Raw genomic sequence first — 25793 nt, forward strand, 5'->3', positions numbered from 1 at the left:
TTGCACTATTAAGAACAATGTGGGTTAAATAATATCTCCTATGATTATAAAAAGGTATCTAAAATTAATCTCACTGTAACACAGGAAGTTTATAATATTGATATTATTTCTGTCTACCAGATCTACTGGCCAAATCCAACCAGCCACCTGGTAGTTGTTTTTTTTTTTTTTTTTTTTGAGACAGAGTCTTGCTTTGTTGCCTAGGCTGGAGTGCAGTGGCGCGATCTTGTCTCACTGCAACCTCCACCACCCGGGGTTCAGGAGATTCTCCTGCCTCAGCCTCCTGAGTAGCTGGGATTACAGGCACCTGCCACGATGCCCAGCTAATTTTTGTATTTTTAGTAGAGACGAGGTTTCACCATGTTGGCCAGGCTGGTCTCGAACTCCTGACTTCAGGTGATCCACCCGCCTTGGCCTCCCAAAGTGCTGGGATTACAGGTGTGAGCCTTCGTACCGGGCCTTTTTTTTTTTTTTTGAGACAGAGTCCTGCTCTGTAGCCCAGGCTAAAGTCCAATGGTGCAATCTCAGCTCACTGCAGCCTCCGCCTCCCGGGTTCCAGTGATTCTCGTGCCTCAGCCTCCCCAATAGCTGGGATTACAGGAGCACGCTGCCATGCGTGGCTAATTTTTGTATTTTTAGTAGAGACGGGGTTTCACCATGTTGGCCAGATTGGTCTCGAACTCCTGACCTCAAGTGATCCGCCCACCTCGGCCTCCCAAAGGGCTGGGATTACAGGTGTGAGCCACTGCGCCCAGCCTACCTGGTAGTTTTTACAGATAAACATTTGCAATCAATTTGAAGATAGCAAACACAAACTTTGAGCCCCAATTAAGTGAAATATTATCTGCCCCACATCAAATAATTCCACTCTTCTTTAGTATACTTGTATTACACAAAAGTGTATTCAACTATTATTAAAGTATTTCTAATCTCACGAATAAAAATTGAGGGTGAATTTTTTTCTCTCGTTACATAAGGACCTACGTAATCACCTCGATTTTGTTTCTTGGCTTGCAAAGCCTAAAATATTTACTATCTGGCCCTTTACCAAAAAGAAATTGTTCCTGAATGATGTATGTTAAAGAAATATATGTTAATGGACCTAATACAATAACCATTAATAGCCTAGACTTCTATCTGAATCTTGTTTCTACAATTACAGCTTGTTGGATTCATTCAAATGAGTTACCTCCTCTCATAAATTCCAATGAATTCCCTTTGCGTTCAATGTGCACACAAGTTAACACAGATAGAGTTAGTCATTTCGCTAGCTCAGAAGCCAATATTCAAGATTAGGGGAACTTAAGAGGCCCAGATAGGTTTGAGACAGTCCCCTACTACTTTTGAAGAGCTGCTTGCTATATACAAACCAAGCTACTTACATTATCTTGTTGGGCATTCATGGCCATGTCCTCTTCCTTCAATTTCATAATTACGTCCATATCCCTCTCATAATTTTTCACTTCATTCAAGGTTCTAGGAATATATGCTCGCTTAAACACCTAACAGAGGGGGAAAAGCAAAATCAAAACTGTTACTCATACACTTCTCACATTCACACAGCATACTCCTCCATCAGGTTACAGGGGAATCTACATATTCATCCATCCCCAACACTGATGCTTGGCTAAGCTGTCTGCACACACTGGTATCCCATCCGTGATGTGGTGTCCCAAAAGTAACACTACTAATGATAGAACACTAAATTTTGCATATGACTTATTTTAAGGAAGGGAAAAAAAAATTAGAGCTGATTCAAGATTATCCTTAGAATAACACTTCTCCTTCATTTTTGTTCCAAAAAGCCTTTCTGAGCAGGAGGGAAAGGGGTGGAATTACAGTTGGCAAGCGCTGCCTGGCTATGCCTTACACAACATACCCAGCTGCTACAGTGAAAAAGGTGGAGAGCTGCTGACAAACACAGGGCACCTCATAGTCAACCATTAAGAGTTGTGAGAATTTTTTTTTAAAGCCTACTACGGCTCCCTCACAAAAAAACACCCTGACTCATTTTTATCAAAGCATAATATTTAAAATCTATAACATTTCTAGAATCAATATTTAAGTCATTTAAAAACTCACATTTGCAAACTAAAAATAGGCTTTTCCTTCTTGACTCCTATATCCTAACAGGCTCTTTAAAAATTTTCTCCATCTAGGACAATGGGCTAACAGGTTGCTGAGTGGACCAATACAGTGAAATGTAAACTATCCAACTTGGCTCACTTAAATCATTTACTATAATATATCTAAGGAAATATTACCATCATTTGAAAAAGCTGCTTATCTATTTAAATCAAGTTTATGCTCTAGCAACATAAAAAAAACCCTCAAAACACAAGTGTTTCCGAAGGCTGTGAATAGATAATAAATCCTACCTCTTCATCCACATGATCTTGGCTAGACCTTTCTTCCTTGGTCCTTTGAGATGCTATTTCCATGGCCTTGGAAAGAAAACAAAAATGACTTTCTTTTACATTCAAACTGCAGAAGACACATCCATGTCCCAGTTTTGATATAAATTTGTTCCAATCTTTATAAGTATCACCTCCTCACACTTATGAAAGCATTTAGTGAGGTCTAATGGTACAAGTTAGCTTTCTAGCACAGACCTCACCAAAAAGGCTGCCATCAACCCAAAAGTAACAATAAATCAAACTCTTCTAGCCTAGGGGGATCCCTAGTCCCCCTTTTTCAAAAGCTATGCTACTTTTACTAAATTTAAATAATTAGCTTTTGCATTTAGTAAATGCTTTAGCATTTACTAAAGGAATACAGAGACCTAAAGAATGAAAGAACCATTCCTTAAATCCTGAGCAGTCGGCAAAGGGAATTGCAAAGGCTAGCTGGCTGTAAATCTTGAATATACGGCTCTATTGCTGCTGCAGTATAAACCACCAAAGAAAGCTCTCTGAGCAAACAATGACTGAAACGAGGGTGACAAAGATTCCAAACGGTTCTTTTGGTTTGTAAAACTGAGTGTCTGTTCTCTTCTCTATATAGAAGAAAGGAAAAAATAGTGGGAGCAGAGTTTTTTTTTTTTTTTTTTTTTTTTTTTGAGTTTAGACATGAAAATCAGTGCTGACCCAGGCACGGTGGCTCACGCCTCTAATCCCAGCACTTTGGGAGGTGAGGCCGGCAGATCACCTGAGATTAGGAGTTTGTGACCAGCCTGGGCAATATGGTGAAACTCCGTCTCTACTAAAAATACAAAAATTAGGCCAGGTGCAGTGGCTCATGCCTATAATCCCAGCACTTTGGGAGGCTGAGGCACACGCCTGTAATTCCGGCACTTTGGGAGGCTGAGGCGGGTGGATCATGAGGTCAGGAGCTCCAGACCAGCCTGGCCAACATGGTGAAAACCCATCTCTACTAAAAACACAAAAATTAGCCAGGCACGCTGACATGCACCTGAAATCTGTTACTCGGGAGGCTAAGGCAGGAGAATCACTTGAACCCGGGTGGCAGAGGTTGTGGTGAGCCGAGATCGTGCCACTGCACCCCAGCATGGGTGAGAGAGCGAGACTCCATCTCAAACACACACACACACACACACACACACACACACAAAATTAGCCAGGAGTGGTGGTAGGCTCCTGTAATCCCAGCTACTGGGTGCCTGTGATCCCAGCTACTGGGAAGGCTGAGGCAGAATAACTGCTTTAACCCGGGAGGTGGAGATTACAGTGAGCTGAAATTGCACACTACACTCCAGCATGGGTGACAAGAGTGAAATTCCGTCAAAAAAATAAATAAATAAAAGAGGCCGGGCGCAGTGGCTCACACCTATGATCCCAGCACTTTGGGAGGCCGAGGCAGATGGATCACCTGAGGTCTGGAGTTCAAGACCAGCCTGACCAACATGGAGAAACCCCATCTCTACTAAAAATACAAAATTAGCTAGGCATGGGGGCGCATGCCTGTAATCCCAGCTACTCGAGAAGCTGAGGCAGGATAATTGCTTGAACCCAGGAAGCAAAGGTTGCAGTGAGCCGAGATTGCCCCACTGCACTCCAGCCTGGGCAACAAGAGGGAAACTCCGTTTAAAAAAAAAAAGGAAAAAGAAAAAGAAAAAGAAAGTCAGTGCTAAGTTAAAAAGTTGAGGAACAAAAATGACACACTTATTTATTCCATTAACAGATGTGATGCCTACTATGGGCCAGATATTGGGTACTTGGCAATATACAAAACTTCTGTTCCATAAAAGTTCATAATTGAGGGTGACAGAATTAAGGACTTAGTATAATAAGTGACACAGTGTGACTATTTCTATTATAGTTATATGAGACTATACCTATGAAAACAATTTCTGCTGAAATCCCCCTCCAGAGAGCTTTCTAACTGGAGCTTTAAAGTTCACCAGGCAGAGCAAAGTTGAGCAAAGACAGAAATGGGAAGGTATTGCAAGGAAATGGAAAAAGAGGAAAAGACAGGATAAAACCTGAAAACCTGGCCAGGCAAGGCGACTTATGCCTGTAATCCCAGCACTTTGGGAAGTCGAGGCAGGCGGATCACCTGAGGTCAGGAGTTCGAGACTGGCCATGGCCAACATGGTGAAACCTCGTCTCTACAAAAATACAAAAATTAGCTGGGCATGATGGCAGGTGTCCATAATCCCAGCTACTCAGGAGGCTGAGGTGAGAAAATCACTTGAATCCAGGAGGTGGAGGTTACAGTGAGCTGAGATTGCGCCATTGCACTCCAGCCTGGGCAACAGAACGAGACTCCATCTCAGAAACAAACAAACCTGAAAAGCTATGTAGGGGCATACATGCCATGTGTTCAAAACTCTATGATTCAGAGACAAAAATAAAAATAGATAAACTGGATCACATGAAAATTTAAAACTTCTGTGCATCAAAGCTTTCAATCAACAGAGTGAAAAGACAAGTCACAGAATGGGAATAAACATTTGCAAATCACGTATCTGACATATCCAGAAAATATAAACAACAACTCAACAAAAAAAACCAAACCTGATTAAAAAAAGACATGGGGCTGGGCACTGTGGCTCATGCCTGCAACCCCAGAACTGTGAGAGGCCGAGACAGAAGGAGTGCTTAAGCCCAGGACTCTAAGACCTGACTGGAAAACACAGTGAGACCCTGTCCCAACAAAATGAAAAAGAAAAAAAAAATTGGCTACGTGTCACGGTGTGCGCCTATAGTCTCAGCAGGCTGAGGCAGCTGAGGCAGGAGAACTGCTTGAGTCTAGAAGGTTAAGGCTGTAGTGAGCCAGGATTGTACCACTGTACTCCAGTCTGGGTAACAAAGAGACCCTGTCTCTTAAAAAAAAAAAAGACATTTCTCCAAAGAAAATGTATAAATGGCCAAGAAGCACACGAAAAGATGCTCAACATCACTAGCAATCAGGGAAACACAAACCAAAACCATAATGACATACACCTCACACTCATTAGGGGGTCTCTCATTGTCAAAACAAAACAAAAAAACAAAATAATAGGTGTTGGTGAGGGTATGGAGATTAATAAGTGCTGGTGAGGATGTGGAGGGATTAAAACCCTTGTGCACTGTTGGTGGTAATGTAAAATGGTGCAGCCACTATAGTAAACAGTATGGTGGGTTCCTCAGAAACTTGCAAATAGAAATACCATTTGATCCGGTAATTCTGCTTCTGGGTGTATATTCGAAAGAACTGAAAGCAGTGTCTTGAAGAGATATTTATACATCCATGTTCATAGCAGCATTATTCAGAATAGCCAGAAGGTATAAGCAACCCGTATGTCCATCCACAGATGAATGGATAAACAAAATGTAGTATATACATATACTGGACTATTATTCAGCCTTAAAAGAAGAAATCCTAGGCCCAGGCATGGTGGCTCATGTCTGTAATCCCAGCACTTCGGCAGGCCGAGGCAGGCGGATCACTTAAGTCCAGGAGTTCGAGACCAGCCTGGCCAACATGGTGAAACCCCGTCTCTACCAAAAAATACCCAAATTAGCCGGGTGTAGTGGCTTGCACCTGTAGTCCCAGCTACTCAGGGAGGCTAAGGTGGTAGAATCGCTTGAACCCGAAGGCAGAGGTTGCAGTGAGCCAAGATCACGCCACTGCACTCCAGCCTGGGTGACAGAGTGAGACCCTGTCTCAAACAAAAAAAGAAGAAGAAATCCTGTCACATGCTACAACATGGATGAATCTTGAAGACATCATACTAAGTGAAATAAGCCAGACACAAAAAGACAAATACTATATAATTCCACTTATAAGAGGTACCTAGAGTAGGTGAATTCACAAAGACAGAAAGTAGAATGGTGATTGCCAGGGGATAGGAAGTTGTTACTTAATGGGTACAGAATATCAGTCTGGGATGATGTAACAGGTGTGGAGATAGACAGTGGTGATAGTTTGCACAACAATGTGAATGTACTTAATGCCACTGAACCATACATTCAAATGGTTAAAGCATTAAATTTTATATTATGTCTTTTACCAGAATTCTAAAAAATTCTATATTCAGAAAGGCCTCTGAGGGTGGGCATCGTGGCTCACACCTGTAATCCCAGCACTTTGGGAGGCTGAGGCAGGTGGGTCACTTGAGGCCAAGATTTCAAGACTAGCCTGGGCAACATTATGAAACCCTGTCTCAACAAAAAATATAAAAATTGGCTAGGTGTGGTGGCATGTGCCTGTAGTCCTAACTACTCGGAGACTGAGCTGGGAGGATCACTTGACCCTGAAGGGCAGAGGTTGCAGTGAGCCAATATTGCGCCACTATGCTCCAGCCTGTGTGACAGAGTGGGATCCTGTCTCAAAAAAAAAAAAAAAAAAAAAAAAGAAAGAAAAGAAAAAAGAAAAAGAAAGAAAAGAAAAAAAGAGAAAGGCCCCTGAGAAACAAGGGAAAAGAATTAATGACCAAAAAACTGACAGTTTTCTTACTAAACTTTCACAAACTTTGACAGTCTATGTAATCTTGCCAGATAATTAAAGTAAAAAGCTTGGATATCAAGTTGATTCAGAAGAAAAAAAAAAAAAGAAAAAAAAAAACAACAACCTGGCTTTACCATTGGCTGTTGGCTGTTTTGCTGTATTTTTGATTCGTCATCTGTTAAGTAAGAAGGAAAAGGTCTCAGGAAGCTGTCAAAATGAATAAACTACAATATGCAATCTGGGTCCCTCAGAAGTGTCAAGCAAATGCAATTACTGGTTAGCATCCCAAATCCAAAAATCAAAAATCTGAAATACTCCAAAATCCAAAGCTTTTTGAGCACCAACATGATGCTCAAATGAAATGAGATATGGAGCAGTGAGGATTTTGGATTTTAATATTTCAGATGCTCAACTAGGGTAAGTACAAGGCAAATATTTCAAAATTGGAAAAAATCCAAAATCCAAAACACTTCTGGTCCCAAGCATTTGAGATAAGAGATACTGAACCTGTACTGCTATTTTCTATTCCTCCTTCCTCTCCCCATCTTACCTTTGAGAGATAAGCATCCATGTTCTCATGTGTAATGGATGGATCTGTGACAAATTCAAAGAGCTCCCGCACAGTCATGACAGCAACACTGTGCTTCATAAAGAAATCTGTCAGAAGGAAAAACGTTAATGATAGCTTTTATGAGGAAAAAGATTATTATTCCAACTACCTTATAGAGAAACAAGGAGATAAAATTACATATCATCTCCCAGCAAATGGTTTAAGCGTCACTGCACCAATTTAGTGAGAAAATTTTATGCCAACAGCTTAACTGAGTACAAAACCAAAACAGACCAATGAGCTGTTTCGAAATTGCTCTTTCTACTCACCATTGACGTTGGCGCAATCCTTTCTCAAGAACTCCAAGGCATGTGGGTGGTCGTGCTCCACAGACTGAGAAACGTCAATGATATACACGCCTCCACCGTGGTACCTATGGGCCAGAGACACCGAAGCTGTGGGATGGTACTACTTTACTATGTTTTTTGTTTAAAATAAATTCTACTCTTAAGAGCAAGGAAAGTAACTCACAAAATCACCAAGGTAGATAAGATGAGGCCATCTTGACTAACAGATGGAAACTGGGAAAATTTCCAAAATCCATTCACTGTTAATGATCCAAGCAGTCAATTCTGTGACTAAGGTCACTGAAAAAAGGAATCCTATCTTATACCATTTGGAAGTCAACAATAAAACTTCAGAAGTTGGTGTGACTTCTTGGATTGGGATTTTGTTTATCATTTTAAAGGACACGAAACAACTTACAGGCAGTTCTTGACAAAATACACTCACAGCATGTTAAATTCACTGAGATCTGCATGGACGAGTCTGGCATCCTGATACATTCTTCTCATGTATTGAATGACCTGCAGGTACAACTCCCGAGCCTTGGATTCTGATAACTGGACATTTTTCAAGAGCGGTGCAGGCCTTGAAAGAAAGGAAAAGAACTAAGATAAAATGACCAAGAACAAGTTTTCTCACTTCTTACTATACTGTTACATGCCCTTCTCTTCTACAAGTCATCATGTGAGCTGTATGTGGGACAATCTGTCTCACTGCAGATAAACCAAGAAGGTACCAGCAAATAGATGCTTTCCCAACACACTGTGTAAGACCACCCTCCAACACAGGACTAACTTGCTCCTCATTCTGAAGCATTTTCAGACTTGAAGAGGTAGAATACATTGATAACACTTATTCAGTAATACAGTGGGAAAGATTAATAAAAGAAGTTATTCAAATGAGAAATATTCATATAGTGGATAAACTCAAAGAATTTAAAAATACAGTTCTGAGAATGCAATTATTAGCCCTTCCACGTACTTACATGTCATCTTTACCGATGAAACTCATGACAAGAACATGACTTCTTAGCATTATTGGTTCTGGACATGGTATCTCTGCTGTGTTTAACCTGTGATATTATAACAAATAAAAGGACAACTGAAAAGTTGAAAAGGCATCTAAATAAATTACAACTGCAGGTCACAAGATTAATATTGCTGTTAAGAAATAGCACCAAGGCCTCTCAAGTGTATTATAATATTTCATAAACTCTAAGATAATTTTAAGTGGCACCATTATGTACCACTGAGAATGACAAAACACTAGCAATTCAACTATTACATCCCATAACCTGTAATATCCAAAGCAATTCCAGAGATGTTAAACTGAAAAAAATGTGCATCTTACAATGGAGGAAACAGAGGAGATAGGTCCACAAGTATCTTTTGAGCTGATTAGCCTGAAAAATGCTTAATAAAAATAGTTGGACTCACACCTAATAGCTTGTTGAACACAAAAGACTTTCAAAACAAGTAGTACTTGCTCAATACTACACTATCCAATGTGTCACCTGTGTACACCATATAAAAAGTTATAAGACATTTTTAAAAACTCCATAATTTTCAGAAAACTTGATCTCAACTAGATGAGGCCTTTACCTGATAAAAAGGTGTTAGTGCAAACAAAGAATATATAAATATATAAGTGTCCAAAACTGGACTAAGAAAAGGAAACTATGATAAACAAAAGAGTTCACAACCTAACAAGATTAGCTGAAAACTCCAATACCTACAAAAACATGACAGAGCATTATAAGCACCTGATAGTGTCACTTTCCTGCTTAAAATCTTTCAGCAGTTCCTTATTATCCTCAGTATAAATTCTAAACATTTTCAGTGGCTTACAAGGCCTTCCAAATGATCTAGCTTTGTGGAATAAATATGAATTGTGGCAGTATTCTTTTGTAATGGATTCTTAGAATAGAAAACAATAGAATAGGAAACAATCTCTATTTGTCCAGAAATGTGTTTCTTCTGCTTACTTCAGCAGACCTAATGAAATGAAGGCCCTAACAAGTCCCTACATTTGGGCAGAACCACACTGGGATCTGCTGGGAGGAAGGGCTGATGTTCACGTGCAGGGCACAGGACAGACATACACACATCCCAGACAGTCACCTGATTAAGTTCCTCATTTCTTTTTCTGCCCAAGTTTTCACCATTTTCCTAGGGTTTCCTTTACAATAGCCATGACGAAATCTTGAATAAGAAAAATGTTTATTATTTCAATCATTCCATTATTGTTTTAATGTTTTAGGAAATAGAAATTAAACCAACTAGAGGGAAAAATCTGAACTTACCTGAATTCCCCACTTACATATTTATCCCGATCTTTGAACACCAAAATAGAAGTTTTATAAATTTTGATTGCTCTGCTCTCTCCATTTGCTGTGCTAGCATGGTATACATTAGCCTATTTTAAGTCAAAAATAAAGAAAGTGAAGTTTATGTTAAGTAACTACTTTTTCTTTTTCTTTTTTTTTTTTTTTTTTTTTTTTTGACACGGAGTCTCGCTCTTTTGCCCAGGCTGGACTGCAGTAGCAAGATCTCTGCCCACTGCAAGCTCTGCCTCCCGGGTTGACGCCATTCTCCTGCCTCAGCCTCCCAAGTAGCTGGGACTACAGGCACCTGCCACCGTGCCCAGCTACTTTTTTGTATTTTTTTAGTAGAGATGGGGTTTCACCGTGTTAGCCAAGATGGTCTTGATCTCCTGACCTCGTGATCCACCCGCCTTGGCCTCCCAAAGTGCTGGGATTACAGGCGTGAGCCACTGCGCCTGGCCAATAACTACTTTTTCAATCTATTTGATTCTAACCTCAAAAGTCAAGTGAACTGAAATAACATGCATGAGGAATACCACTGTCATTTGAAGATGTGAATTAAAATATAAAACATTACATCAAAAGGACAGTAAATATAGCTCCAATATACAAATTTAGTCACGTGCCACATAATGTTTTAGTTACTGACAAGTGACAGACTGCATATATGAGGTGATCCCATATGATTATAACAGGTATTTTTACTGTACTTTTTCTATGTTTAGATAGATAAATATTTATCATTATGTTACAATTGCTACAGTATTCAGTACAGAAACCTGTTGTACAGATTGGGAACTACCATATAGCTTGAGAGTGCAGTAGGCTATACTATCTACGTTTGTATGAGTATGCTCTATAATGTTCTTCGCATGATGACAAATTTGCCTAATGATGTATTTCTCAGAAAGTATTCCCTTCATTAAGCAATGCAAGACTGTACAGCAAAATCCAATTTAAATATAGGGGAAAAGTAGCTTCAAACTTTTTTATATCTCAAGTATATGCAAAATAATTAAAGACATTCTTAAATCCAGTGATTCAGGCCAGGCACGGAGGCTCATGCCTGTAATAAGCACTTTGGGAGGCCAAGGCGGGCGAATCACTTCAGGCCAAAAATTTGAGACCAGCCTGGTCAACATGGCAAAACCCTGCCTCTACTACAAATACAAAAATTAGCTGGGTGTGGTGGTGTGCGCCTGTAGTCCCAGCTATTTGGGAGGCTGAGGCAGGAAAATTGCTTGTACCCGAGAGGCAGAGATTGCAGTGAGCTGAGAACATCCCACTACACTCTAGCCTGGGAGACTGTCTCAAAAAAAAAAAAAAAAAAAAAGACTGTCACAACTCTGTCTAAAAAAAATTTAAAAATCCGGTGATTTATAAGTTGAATTTTACTGAGAATTGCCTCCAGCAGAACGGGTTTTACACTTTTAAACAATTGCTTTAAAAAAAAAAAACAGAAACTATATGTGAGCCACAACACTCACATATATTTATTAGTTGGCCCTTTCAAGAGTCTGCAGACCCCCGCCATTATAGATGAGTAAATCATAGTAAGAGTTTCCTTCAAGCCAGAGTAGTCAATTTTGAGTCAAAAGGATTTCAAAGTCTTCTCTAACAAACAGAAAGCAGTATACCCATATGTAAAGAAAAAAAGTAAGAAAGACTTGCTGACTCATAGAAACATAACCATAAACCCCTGGCCCCATGAGTAATTTATTTTATTAGAACTCAGGCCTGTAATAATCTGACTATCTCACTTACTACTGGGCAAAACTAGTTAGACTCAATGATACAATGCAGCAGCGGTAGTGAAAAGGCATAGTTATATGTACAAATTTCTCTCTAACCATAAATATTAATGTGTATGGCTTTGTTTTTCTTTCTTCTTAAAGGCATAATGTAGTTCTAAGTGCCAGTTTCATCTGGCATCTGAAATATGAAAATTAAATATTCAATCATCCAAAGAAGAGCTCACTTCTTTTCCTGTGCTAATGCAGCCATTTATCTCTGTTATGATTCCTCTAGTCAACATCTTGAATAAAATCATTCTTGTTCTGGGATCCAACACCTAAAAAGAAATAAAAATGAAAAAGTTCCAAAAGACGGTACCAAATTTTCCTCATTAAAACCTGTGACAATCAATAAACAGCAGAGTTTAACTGTACTACGCTATCTTGGTTGACTAAATGAGAGTCACTATTTGGTGCTTTTATTCACTCTAATTGTTAATCAGTAAAATGTCAGGTAAAGGCCAAAAGAACCAAAGGCAACCAACTAATAAGTTCATCCAGTCATGGAAATCAAAGGCTACCAAGTTCAAGGGAAACAGAACTCTAGGCTATTAGCTAATAGAAATATAATGCAAACTACATAGATAGTATTACATGTTCTAGTCACTACACTGAAAGTAAAAAGAATCAGGTGAAATTATCTTAATATATTTTATTTAACTCAAAATATCTAAAACACTATCATTTCAACCTGTATCAATATAAAAAGTCATCAGTGAGATAATCCTTGTTTTTGACACTAAGTCTCCAAACTCCAGTGCATCTTTTGCATTTAAAGCACATCTCAATTTAGACTAGCCACATCTCAAGTGCCCAGTGGCTACTGCCGTGGACAGGCAGCTTTAAATCAGGGGTCAGCACTCTCCCGCCCATGGACCAAATCAGGCCACAGCTTGTTTTTCCTTAGCTTCCAAGTTAAGAATGGGTTTTACACTTTTAAAGGATTGCTTTGAAAAAAAAAATCCACAGAAACTATATGTGAGCCACAATGCTCACATATATTTATTAGTTGGCCCTTTCAAGAGTCTGCAGACCCCCGCCATTATAGATGAGTAAAGCACGGTAAGTATTTCCTTCAAGCCAGAGTAATCAATCTTGAGTAAAAAGGATTTCAAAGTCTTCTCTAACAAACAGAAGGCAGTGAATTTAAAGGCTGTTCTTGTTCATCTCTGAAACTAAAGCAGCCAAATATTTGTATGCAATTTCTAAGGATACCAACCAATAGCTCCTTGTGGCTCAGGCAGGCCCTCTAGCCCCCATGGGGTGATACAGTATTATAAACTAGCCAAACTCAACTATACTTTAGGGTCCAACTTCAATGAAGTGGCTGGTGTCACACCAGAAACCTAACGTTAATATAAACAAAGTCACCTGGGAAGACTATAGGACTAACAACCAAATCACAACCATTGCAACTAGAGAAGAATGAAAAGGCACTAGTTTCCATTCCTTCTCTACTGCACAGGTAAGCAAAGAGGGGAAGTCAGCTGGCTGAGTATGGGCCTCTAGGTATAGAACTGTGCTTCTGCAAAGTTGGCAGTTAGACAAGTAAGAGGCATAGGAAGAAGTAACAAACCAAATGGCTTAAGAACAAAACAGGGAAAGACAAATGATAAATTTATACACAAGCATATATTTTATATAGACAGCTGAAGACTCAAGCTATGTACTCTATCATTCAAAATTAATTTTGAAAGAGAAAAAGAATTTCCTGCCAAAAATAACCCTAAAGTTATTTAGGGTCTTTGAAACTTAAGGCTATCTCATTTTTCTGAGGTCAACCATACTTTGTTTTCAATTACAGAAATAAATCACAAAATAAACTAGAGGACAATGAAGACACAGACCCCAGACCTGGCTTCTGTCTAATGGTGGAATTCAGAACATGTGTTTTGTGTATATGGGGTGGGGGGCGGTGGAGTGGTAGGTGGCAGAGGCAAATGTTCTGACTCTTTTTATCACGTTCTTCACATCAAAAATCTGGGCCAAGGCAAATATCCAATCACATTCTTCTGAATGTGGGAAAATTAGGGGCCAATTTTTCCCCATTCTTGAATAGAAAGAATAAAACAAGCATAATTTCTAAGCAAAGGATTCCTAATTGGAAATTTGAAGACATTATCTGCCCCTCTCTCTTTTACACCCACACTTTCTGCTTTGTGGCAGATACCCTACCTATCTTCTGGGAAAGCTCACAAAATTCCTACGGACCTTTTCTAAAAGATTGCTGGTCTGATAATCTCTCCAAAAACGGAAAGCATCTCATGGTGGCTCTGCAAGGCCACTGAAGGATGATGACTCTAATTCATCCAATAGTCCTATAAAAGCAAGATGTAGGTCTCTAAACTCAAAACTATAAAAGGAATAATTTTATATAGGAGTAATTTTAGGTAACATTAGCATTAAGCAAAAAGGATAAAAGCAAACTACAATTCAAAGAGAAAAGAAATGCTAATTAAAAAGAAGAGTTTGCAACACATTTAAATTGTACCTGTTCTACAGTTGCTCTGTCTGCCTTATCTTTGATGCGATACCTAACCGAAAACAAAAACGTATAGTTGACACATTCAAAATTCAGTGAGAAGCCAGAATCTTCTAAATGTAGACAATTTCATGAAAATTCCTAAGTAGTTTCTTTAAATAACAGATTTTATGATATGATTGTAGATTTTTCATTACTCAGTGAAACTTTCTTCATTTCCCCTGAATATGCAAAATTCAATTCTGTATTTTGGCAAAAGGAGTACATATACAGTAAAAAGAAAAATCTATTCCTATTTCAGAAGCATCAAGGAGCTGCCAGGGTAAAGTGAACTATGCTGAAAAAGAGAAAACATTGAGCATATTTGTACTGTCTTTCAAATCTGTAATGATTCTGTTAGCACAGAATTAAAGTCTTGTCTTCCTTTTTTTTTTTTTAAAGAGACAGCATCTTACTATGTTGCCCAGGCTAGACATAGGTTCCTGGGCTCAAGTACTCCTCCTGCCTTAGCCTCCACCTGGAGTTAGTCATTTACAAGGCTTTCTCTTTAGAGTCATTTTCTAAGAAGACACAAGTTTTTTTGGTTTTGTTTTTGTTTGTTTTGTTTGTTTGTTTTGAGACGGAGTCTCGCTCTGTCGCCCAGGCTGGAGTGCAGTGGCGCCATCTCGACTCACTGTAAGCTCTGCCTCCCGGGTTCACGCCATTCTCCTGCCTCAGCCTCCCAAGTAGCTGGGACTACAGCCGCCGCCACCAAGCCTGGCTAATTTTTTGTTATTTTTAGTAGAGACGGGGTTTCACCTTGTTAGCCAAGATGATCTCGATCTCCTGACCTTGTGATTCGCCCACCTCGGCCCCCCAAAGTGCTGGGATTACAGGTGTGAGCAGTTTTTTTTGTTTTTTAAAATCATTTCAAGACAGTATTCAAATGCAGACTCTGATTTGCTTCTGTCCATACACTGAGTGATTCCACCTAGCACACTAACCTAAACTAATAAAGGTTTAAACACAAAGATTCAAACAGATACCAGTGAAATAACAAATGACTATGGTGTATCTCAAAAAGCTGATACTTCTTGGACACAGCAATAAATTGGAAGAACGTTGGCTTTTAAGTTCAATTATCACAGTTAGTTGTATGATCTTAGTGTCATTTTCTATAATGATAATACTTTAGAGTTATTATCATATAAGAGAAGTTAGCCAGATCTTAAACAATTGGTTTTGAGAACAGAAAACAGAAACAGTTCTCAGTTATATCATTAGTTCGTAGTCTTCCCTTAAATTTTTAAAAATACTTCATGGGAAAGAATAATTCTTAATAAATTTTAAGGGAACATTTTTGCACATTTTAGTTTAAACTGAAATCTACAAACACTGTTACCCTCATGAGAACACATTTGTAAATTTCATGAGATTATAGTTTTACTATGTATTTCTTAAAATTCATTCATTTTTATTTTATATATTTATTTTTGAGACGGAGTCTCGCTCTGTGGCCCAGGCTGGAGTGCAGTGGCATGATCTTGGCTCACTGCAACCTCCACCTCCCAGGTTCAAGCGATTCTCATGCCTTAGCCTCTGGAGTAGCGGGGATTACAGGTGTGCACCACCATGTCTGGCTAATTTTTGTATTTTTTGTAGAGACGTGGTTTCACCATGTTGGCCAGGCTAGTCTCAAACTCCTGGCCTCAAATGATCGCCCCGGCTCGGCCTTCTGAAGTGATGGGATTACAGGCATGAGCCACCACACCGAGCCAAGATTCATTAATATTTTTAATTCACAGAGGTATAGGCTATCCTCATTTAAGCCAAGGAAAATACACACACACACACACACATACACACACACACCCCAAAATAATGATTGGTTTAAGTATACAAATGAACATCCTCTGTAAAAGAATTATGATCAAGGTACTGCTTAATCTAGATTAGTCCCTATCACACATGCTTATTATTAAAATATTACTTACATATCTGCTTCCTTTTGTCTAGACTTTTCGGTGACTTTATTTATGACAGAATCAGTAACAATTAGCTTATCTAAAATACAAGAAACCCACAATGTAAACAATATGTAAGACAAAAAGACATTAACAGAGTTGCTGAACAGGGTATTTCTCCCCTCTTCCTTCTCTTCTATACTTTCTAAATATTTTATTGTAGATAGAATACAGTTTAGTAATGAAAACAATGTAATGTTTTTAAAAGTAGGCACTAAACTGTTTCCTTCATAAGTGTCACTTTCATCACTACAGCTGTAATATTTGAGCCACAGAATTCTAGATGCAAAAATTCTTCAAAAATAATAATTTGCATAATAAATTTCAGACACTTGCTAGTATTCTACATGACTAATATAACTGCCTGAATTTCAAGTTTAATTCTAAAAACTTGTTTCACTTCAAGTTATAAGTCTATGATAGGCAAAGAAGGCCCTAAAATACTTATATTAATTTAGCAAGTATTGACAGCTTATATGAGAAACACTGTGCTAGGTTTAGAGTGAAGATCCACAAGAATAGAAAGATGGCCTTCCTTCCTTCCCTCCATCCCTCTCTTGCATTTTCTAAGAGGTGATGATTCAAATTAACACTCTGATGCCTGGCATCGAACAGGTTACTAAATAATTAACACCTACATAAAAAAACCTCTAGTGAAACAATATGTAACTATATTCAATACCCTAGTATTTTCAACATCCTACTATGAGATAACCCTACTACAAAATCTAAAACAGGCCAGGTGCAGTGGCTCACATCTGCAATCCCAACACTTTGGGAGGCCGAGGCGGGCAGATCACTTGAGCTCAGGAGTTCAAAACCAGCCTGTTCAAAAAGGAGAAACCCCATCTCTACAGAAAATACAAATTAGCCGGGTGTGGTGGTGTGCACCTGCGGTCCTAGCTACTTGGGAGGCTAAGATGGGAGGATCGTCTGAACCCCCAGAAATCGAGGTTGCAGTGAGCCAAGATCATGCCCGTGCACTCTAGCCTGGGTGACAGAGTGAGACCCTGTCTCAAAAAAAACCCAAAAAACCTAAAACAGAACAGACAATACTTAAATGGGTTTTTGTAACATTACATTCCTATGGCAAGTGGGAAAACAACCAAAATAGCATAAGCTTAAGTCTTTTCCTAAAGTTATGTTTTTAAATTACTAAGATTTTTATTTTCTCTAAACATTATTGAGTAACACTTGAATACATTAATTTCTTTTTTCTTTTCTTTTTGCTCTTCTTGTCTAGGTTGGAGTGCAATGGTGCAATCACGGCTCATTGCAACCTCCACCTCCCAGGTTCAAGGGATTCTCTTGCCTCAGCCTCCCACGTAACTGGGATTACAGGCATGCGCCACCAGGCCCAGCTAATTTTGTATTTTTAGTAGAGATAGGGTTCCCCTATGTTGGTCAGGCTGGTCTCAAACTCCTGACCTCAGGTGATCCACCCACCTCAGCCTCCCAAAGTGCTGTGACTACAGGCATGAGCCACCACGGCCAGCCTTCATTTCTTGATCTAATAAAATTATACAACACTTCATGGTTTTTGAAAAATGTCCTCTTAGCCCAGTGACGTATTTTGTAAACTCACCTAAATTAATTTTATTCTCAAATTTCCGTAAGACCTTGTCTGCTGGAGTAGACATTTTGGCTGAACTGCTGTCGGAGGTCTGTCGATTTGCCTAGAAGGGAATTCCAAAGTCTAAGGCACTAGTTGTAAATACAAACTTAAGATTCATCATCACATTTCCTTAGTTCATAGTTAGGTATTAAAGCATCAATACTTAGAGGAGTATCTTAAGGAAAAGTAAGAGTCAATCAAATTGGCTCAAAAAATTTTTTAAAGAGCATTTGAAACAGAAGGTTAAAATTACTGACTAAAAGAGTCTGCATAATCCGTTTTTTTAACTTCTCTATGATTCCTCTTATTATAAGTAACAGATTAAAATTAAATGTAATTTTCTAAGTTGACTAGTTTATAGACTTAAACTTTGAGAAGGTTCATTTACCTCCAAAGTATGTAATAAAGAGCTAAGACCAACATTAAGCTGGTTCAGAATTTCATTTTGGGCCCAATGTCTCAAGAGAGGGAAATATTAAGTACGAGGCTTAGCACTTACACTGGTGCTACGCGCAAACTTAAATCATGAAATTGCTCAAAGCCTCCTTACGAATCACTGAAGGAGTCACCAAAACAAGATGATATGAAAATGCGAAATTTCTTGTTACTCACAATGTGGTTATTTTAAAATGCATACGTTCTGGTCCATGATGTAGCCATTTTATTGTTGTTGTTTTTTACAGACAGAGTCTTGCTCTGTTGCCCAGACTGGACTGCAGTGGCATGATCTTGGCTCACTGCAACCTCCAACTCCTGGGTTCAGGCGATTCTCCAGCCTCAGCCTCCCGAGTAGCTGGGATTACAGGCGCCCACCACGTCCGGCTAATTTTTGTGTTTTTAGTAGAGATAGGGTTTCGCCATGTTAGGCAGGCTGGTCTCGAACTCCTGACCTCAGGTGATCCACCCAGCTCGGCCTCCCAAAGTGCTGGGATTACAGGTGTGAGCCACTGCGCCCAGCCGATATGGCCATTTTAATGGTTAGAGGAAGACTGCTGGATTAACCTTTATGCTCCAGGAAGATGTCCCAAGTTAATCCGATGGCCTTACAAACTCCTAACACACTTGGTACTTCTAGTATGAGAAGCAGCTGTACGTGGTTTGGTAACTTTTTTTTGTACATGGTAAATAATCACAAACATATTCCTATCTCATTAATACAGTCTTCCATTACAACATCTTTTATGGCTGTATAATGCCTCATTGTGCGAATCAGTCCCATAGCAGGTTTAATCCAGTTCAAGGTTGCTTCCAATGTTCCTCTACCATAAACAATCCTGGAGGATCATCTTGTAATTAAGTCTTGGCACACCCATAGAATCGCTAAGTCAAAGTATTTTGAAGCTTTTAAAGTTTTTATCACATACCAGCTTATCCTACAAATAAGTGCACCTATTTATTTGATCATCAATGATATGCTTTGTCTTTAACAGTTTCATAGATGAAAAAACGGCATCTCTACAAATTTAATCTGCATTTCTTTAATTACCAGTGAGGCTGAACTTTTTTACCATGTTTCTTAACTATTTGTAGTAAACTGCCAATCCATGCCCTTTTTATTTTAAGCTCACAATCTTTATAACTCTTTTTAAATTTACAGATTCTGGAAAGAATCCACACCCAGGAAATTATCAGAAATATAGAAAGGATGAAAAGTGAAAATCAGTGAAGGCTGAGGCTACAGGACAATATAACATGAAGAAAATCTTTTAGTTATTCAATTTCAGAATCACAAAACAGCCTTTTAAAAAAGTAGACATATGTAGACTACATAAAAATGTGCAGGATCCTTTATAAAATACCTGTGGGTTGCTTCCTCCATTCCAGACATAACCCTTGGTGAGTTTTCCAACTCCTTCATCCCAGTCCCAGTCACCATCACCATCATCATCATAACCCTCCTCCTCCTCATCTTCTATTTCACCTTCACCATTCTCATTCACATTGTCTCGAAGGTCTTCAAACGGAATGTCATCCTTTTCTTTGACTGTCTTCAAGTCTCTGTTTTCACTAGAAATAACAATGTTTTATTATTTCATAACAATATTTCCACATACCCTAATGGATCTCACATATTTATTTATGATGTAAGATATTAAAATATTGATAAATCTAAAATAGATTATATATCTATATACAATACACCTTCCGATAAGCTCCATCTCATTAAAACCATGTTCTCCTGTTTTCCAGTCTGCTGCAGTTGTTTGCTCATTCTCCATGCCCAAAGCCTACTATTCGAGAAGCACATCAAGTTAAATCTGCTTCTGCCTTGGTGAAGTTAGAAATTACATTGTTATCTTCTCTGCTGAATAAACAACTCAGACCAGTATACCAGACTTGACTCCAGGAAAATCATTCACAGAGCTGCTTTAGGAGAGAGGAAAATCTTTCTGTAAAAGAAGAAAAAAGAGAGAGGGGGAAAAAGTCTGGTGTAGTGGCTCACATCTTTGATCCCTGCTACTCAGGAGGCTGAGGCCATAGGACTGCTTGAGCCCAGGAGTTTACGGCTGCAGTGAGTCATGATTGTGCCACTGTACTCCAGGTTGGGCAACCCTGTCTCTAAAAAAAATTGTAATTAAAAAAAAAAAAACAACTTTCTGACAAAAAATTTGGGAATAAGTCTAAGGCAGCCTTACTTTGAACTTGATAACACTTCGCAACAAAAGAAGTTACATCAAGATTTGTGTCCCACAAAGAAATCCAAATCATCCCTGTTCATGATGGGAAGAAATGGTGAATACAGGGGCCAGGCACTACAAATGAGTGAAACAGGCGGCACAATAGAAGCAGGGACTGGCAAACTGGGAGAAGAGGTCCAAGGTAAAGGGAGCACAACTAGGAAGGGCTTTTTTTTTCCTTTCATATTAGAATTCAGGCCTAGTGTTACCAGATCTTAATTTTTCAAGAGAAACTGTAAGTCTGGATTTCTGTGTAAAATCTATCCCTTCATTGGCATAGTCAATTTTTACAAATAACTGTGCATACCAAACAAAACATGTCTGCAGGCCAAATTCAACAGAGGACTATCAGTTTTTAACCTCTCATGTACAGAATAAGGACAGAAACCATAAAAACGCAGCTGATAATATGAGATACCAGCTGAAAAACAGACATGAGTTTAAGTAAATTCAGATTATCAATCCCAATTTATTAATTAGCCATGGCTCTGAGGGTTCCCCATGGACATGTGGAAGAAGAAAACAGATAATCATCAAACACTTGCTATTTACCAGGACTTCATACATATGCTCCACAGATTGATATATAATTGCCTAGAGTGGCATGTTAAAGTTATAACTTTGCCAGATAATTCTTCATTGTGGGGGACTGTCTTCTGCATTGCAGGATTTTTAGCAGCATATCTCTGGCCTCTAGTTACCAGATGCCACTAATGCACCACCACCCCCAGTTGTGACAAATAAAAACGTCTCCAGAAATTGCCAAAAGTCCCCTGGGTAGAAGTCGGGATGGCAACATCTTCCCCGATGGAAAATCACTGCTGTATCCTTACAATACCGTGGGGTGGATGGTAAATTAGTGCCCTCTCATTACCATTAACTACCTACCAGCTATGCTGGCTGTGTTTCTTCTGCTGCTTAACTTCTTCTCTAAGGCTTTTTGTACACTTCTCTGTAACCATAAAACCGGAATGCCCTTCCTCTTTCTCTGGCTAACCCCTACTCATCCATCAAGTATCAGCTCACTATCACTTGCTCAAGGAAGTCTTCCCTATTTTTCACCCACTTCTCCTTTGTACTACTTACCCAATTCGAATACAAATAGTCTAATTATTTAATAATATCGCTTTCCCCTGCTAGGGTGCAAGCTCTGTGCCATTCAGGATGGTGTTTACCAATGCCTCCCTACCACCTAAGACTAGATCTGACTCACAGAAAGCAGTCAACATACATATATTTATTAAAAACATCCCCAATAATTAACAAAATCTGCATGTAATGAATCCTTACTGTAAACAAAAAGTACAAACTGTTTTCTTGGAATTCCAAAATAACTCCAATATGTTTCATTTTGCTTTTAGGCAGGAGTTATCCTTCATCCCTCTTTCCCCAGACCCCACGTCCAGTCTACCACCAAACCCTGCCACTTCTACCTCCAAGACATATCTTTAGGATCTGAGCTCTAGTCCCCACCATCTTTGAATCTGATTACCTTATTACTTTTGAACTGGTCTGTTCCACTCCCACCCTCCATGAACATCATCTACCTAGAAGAATGATTCCTTTAAATCACCAATCAAATAATGTCATTCTTCTGCTAAAATCCCTCCTATGGCTTTCCATAAGACCCAGATTAATATCTGAACTTTTCACCATCACTTGTAAAGGTCTCCATGATCTGGCCCCCCTTCTTACTTCTCTATCACCCTACCAATCTTCTCAACTACCTCCACTGTGCTCTAGGCACTCTGGCCTCGGGGCCTTTGCTCTTGCTGTCCCTCTTGTGTGAAATGGTGTTCCCTCTGCTCTTGCCAAGATTAGCTCCTTGTCATTCAAATCTGGACTTAACCTTTCCCTACCCATTCAGTCAGCACTCGGTGTATCAAACGATTTGCATAGTCGACATCATTATTTGGGTTTTAAATGATGTGCCCTCTCTTTCACGTAGAAGGTAAAGTTCCATGACAGCAGGAAGTTGGTTCGTCTTGTTATCTCCGGCGCCCAGGACAGAACGTGGTACATACTAAGTGCTTAGTTAAGTATTTGTTGAACGCTAAATGTGGTTAAAACGCAAAAACCCATGTTTCCTAATCGCTATCCCCAACTCTGCCTCCCAGTGACGCTAACCGACCTGAGAACCGCAGACTCCCTTGACAAGTAGCTTTCACTTAACTCTGCCGCGTGAACTGGGAGAAAGACCCGGCTGGGATGCAGAAACAGGCAAAAGGTTGTCCAGAGAGACGCTGAGTGATGAACCACTAGTCTCCCTCTAAACCACAAACAAGAGTCCACGCCCCAAGGGGGCGGACAAGGAGAGAGCAGTAACCAGAGCCAGGGCACTGTACGGCCGCCTACCTGTCAGAGGAGTCCGCGTCGTCGAATTGCCCGGGGACCACCCGGCTCATGAGAAGCCGCCGGTAGTCCATGATTGGAGAGCGCCGCCGGAGGCCGCCGCTCTGCGATGGAAAGGAACGGCTCAGACGGATGTACCCGCGGCCGATCCAACGGCCTTGGCGTGGATTTCCTCCTTGCAAACCATTCAGAAGCCAACAGTGGCCACCACGTGCGACGGGAAAACGGGACCAACAGATGCACCACCCTGCCACCCCAACCGGAAGTCCCTCACCGCCTCGCCCGGAAGTCTGACTTGAGCGGAAGTCCCGCGCCTGCGCCGAGCTGGGAGTCCGGAGCTTTCTTGGTGGCGTGTATAGGCCTGTGGATGTTCTGTGCTCTCAGGCAGGAGTGTTGAGCAGCCGGCCCGGTGAGGCCCGTGCTGGCCGTTTCTTCCCGGAGTTTTCGTTTCTGTACCCCACTTTGTGTTTACTGCGGCAGGAGGCGCCAGCTAACCCAGGGGCTGTTCGGCCTAGAGGGTCGTACCCTCTTAACTTCACCACTCTCTGGGAAGACAGTCCCGAGGCCGCCCCCCGCCGCACCCACATTGGGGTCGCTCGGGCCTCGCGGGCTGCACCTGTCCCTGCGGAGATCCCCCCAGCGCGGGCGGACGTCACACAGGGGCGTTCCAGCACTCCGGGAGACCGATCGCGAGTTTGTGAGAGTCCTCGGTGGAGGAGGTTGGAAAGCGTTCTCCCTCCCACAAAACCTGGTGCAGAGGGAGAGAGCGCCAGGTCCGTAGCGTGGGTCCAAGAAACTATGGATCCTGGAAGTGAGCACACTCCTGTGTCTTAAAAAATTTGGTGTCTCGTTTTGAGGTGAAAAATGAATGAGAAGTGCTTTTTAAAAAGGTAAAGTTTGTCGTACAACTGAAAAAGCTTTTAAACAAAACCGTGGTTTTTGCCAGTAACTCCCGTGACACCTCTTTTAACTCCTGTCTTAAAACAGCTTTAGAATGTCTCTGAAACATCTATTCAAACATTTGATAAATATGTTAAAAATCCAGCATAAACCTATAAGGACAAATGAAAGATGGAAAAAATAGCCTAACTTTAAAAAGGTAAACTGGCAGATTGTGCAGTGCCACATGAGTGATGAACAAAGTTGTAGAAATGTAATTGGAAGTGCTGGGTTCACAAACAAGAAAACTAAGAAACAAGGCCTTTGCGCTTTTTTGCACTGGGAAAACAAAGCAAGAATTTTTCAGATCTCACCACAATCCAGGCAGCATTATTTGAAAGACAAGGGAAAGGTGATTATAAAGTTGGGCCTTTCTCTGATCCTGACTAGTCTGCTTGACTTACTTTTTTACATTTTACCAAGTGATGACATAGGTTTGAAAACAACTAATTTTCAATAAACTATTCATTCAGAAATTCAATAAAAGAATCCAGGCAGATGAGTAATGACTATAAATTGAGAGAGCTTGATAGAAATAAGTCATTGGAATGCAGGTTTTATTCAATCAATATTTGCTGTGTAGACAGCACCGGTCCATTTGCAGTAGGGGATATTGGAAAGCCCTAAGTCTGCTCCTCTCAAGACATTTATGATCTGTAAATACAAACACTAACACCCTTGAAACAGTGGTGAAGCTCTAAAACAGTAAACGAAATCACCAAGTGCTGAATTGTAAGATAGAGATTTAGAGACTGAAGACATTGTAGGAATTTTGAAAATAGGTGAATGGGTAGATGGGAAGGTTTTAGGAGAGAAGCACGTGCCAGGGCAGATAACTGAAGCTTAATTAGTAAGGAACATTATCTGTCTGCAGGGAAATGAGCCTGATCTGAGTAGAGCAGGGGAGGACTGGGTAAGTAATGTCACTCCAGGCTATGGATGGCCTGGAAGGACAAGAAGAATTTATAGACTCAATGTGAGTGGCCATCCTTTCCACTCTCAGCTCTGGACAGGCCTGAGGAAGTCAGGAGAATATGGACCAGTGTGGCAACACGGGATGGAAAGAAAGCACAGGTTACTGAAAGACTTTTTTTTTTTTGAGATGGAGTCTCACTCTGTCACCCAGGCTGGGGTGCAGTGGGGCCATCTCAGCTCACTGCAAGCTCCGCCTCCCGGGTTCATGCCATTCTCCTCCCTCAGCCTCCCGAGTAGCTGGGACTACAGGCGCCTGCCACCATGCCCGGCTAATTTTTTTTTTTTTTTTGTATTTTTAATAGAGATGGGGTTTCACTGTGTTAGCCAGGATGATCTCGATCTCCTGACCTCATGATCCGCCCGCATCGGCCTCCCAAAGTGCTGGGATTACAGGCGTGAGCCACCGCGCCTGGCCCTGAAAGACATTTTTAAAGGAGACATGGACGGGACTTGGTGTCTGAATAGTCATGCATGATGAGGTAGAGAGATGCCAAGACAACTCCAGTTTTCAAACACATGTACCTGAGGGAATAGGTGCAGTATAGGAAAGTGAGGAGGGAAAACTGAGTTACAATGCTGGGTTTGACTTGGTAGTGAGGTGTTCAAGTGGAAGGTATCAAGTAAATAAAAATCCAGGATTTTGTGGAAACTAACAGGTCTCTGATAATATTTTGTAAATATCCTTTGATTAAATAACATAGCGATCCCTTCACCTTCTAGGTCCAAAGCCTTCTAGGGAGTTACTGGATAGTAGCCAATACTGTTTGTTTTTCTCCAAATCAGTATTTACTACCATACCAAATTATGATATACTTAGACTAAAATTTTTAATTTTTCTAATAACTTG

The 25793-nt window shown here is 40.2% G+C and overlaps 2 protein-coding genes across 4 annotated transcripts in view; one reads left to right on the forward strand and one right to left on the reverse strand.

Annotated features, from left to right (window-relative positions):
* The window catches only part of RIOK1 (RIO kinase 1), a 28574-nt gene extending 4954 nt beyond the window's left edge, over positions 1–23620 (reverse strand). Inside the window, exons 1-14 of one of the 3 annotated variants that reach the window (XM_055264719.2) lie at positions 23036–23620; positions 19802–20009; positions 17973–18063; positions 16358–16427; positions 14394–14436; positions 12088–12180; positions 10089–10201; positions 9907–9987; positions 8772–8858; positions 8234–8371; positions 7771–7874; positions 7442–7548; positions 2379–2444; positions 1383–1502 (exon numbers count right to left, since the gene is read on the reverse strand). In XM_055264719.2, coding sequence (XP_055120694.2) covers positions 1383–1502; positions 2379–2444; positions 7442–7548; positions 7771–7874; positions 8234–8371; positions 8772–8858; positions 9907–9987; positions 10089–10201; positions 12088–12180; positions 14394–14436; positions 16358–16427; positions 17973–18063; positions 19802–20009; positions 23036–23106 — 1392 coding nt within the window. In that variant the 5' untranslated portion in view covers positions 23107–23620. Of the gene's footprint in view, positions 1–1382; positions 1503–2378; positions 2445–7441; positions 7549–7770; positions 7875–8233; positions 8372–8771; positions 8859–9906; positions 9988–10088; positions 10202–12087; positions 12181–14393; positions 14437–16357; positions 16428–17972; positions 18064–19801; positions 20010–20144; positions 20388–23035 lie in introns of those variants that run through there. The other 2 variants (XM_063632938.1, XM_055264717.2) reach the window with 2 other exon arrangements.
* Positions 23621–23700: 80 nt separating this feature from the next.
* The window catches only part of CAGE1 (cancer antigen 1), a 61536-nt gene continuing 59443 nt past the window's right edge, over positions 23701–25793 (forward strand). Inside the window, exon 1 of the mRNA XM_055264716.2 lies at positions 23701–23751. The gene's annotated coding sequence lies outside the window, so the exon portion shown is untranslated. The remainder of the gene's footprint in view (positions 23752–25793) is intronic.

The sequence above is a fragment of the Symphalangus syndactylus genome, chromosome 23 (genome assembly GCF_028878055.3).
Source record: "Symphalangus syndactylus isolate Jambi chromosome 23, NHGRI_mSymSyn1-v2.1_pri, whole genome shotgun sequence".
NCBI classification, from domain to species: domain Eukaryota; kingdom Metazoa; phylum Chordata; class Mammalia; order Primates; family Hylobatidae; genus Symphalangus; species Symphalangus syndactylus.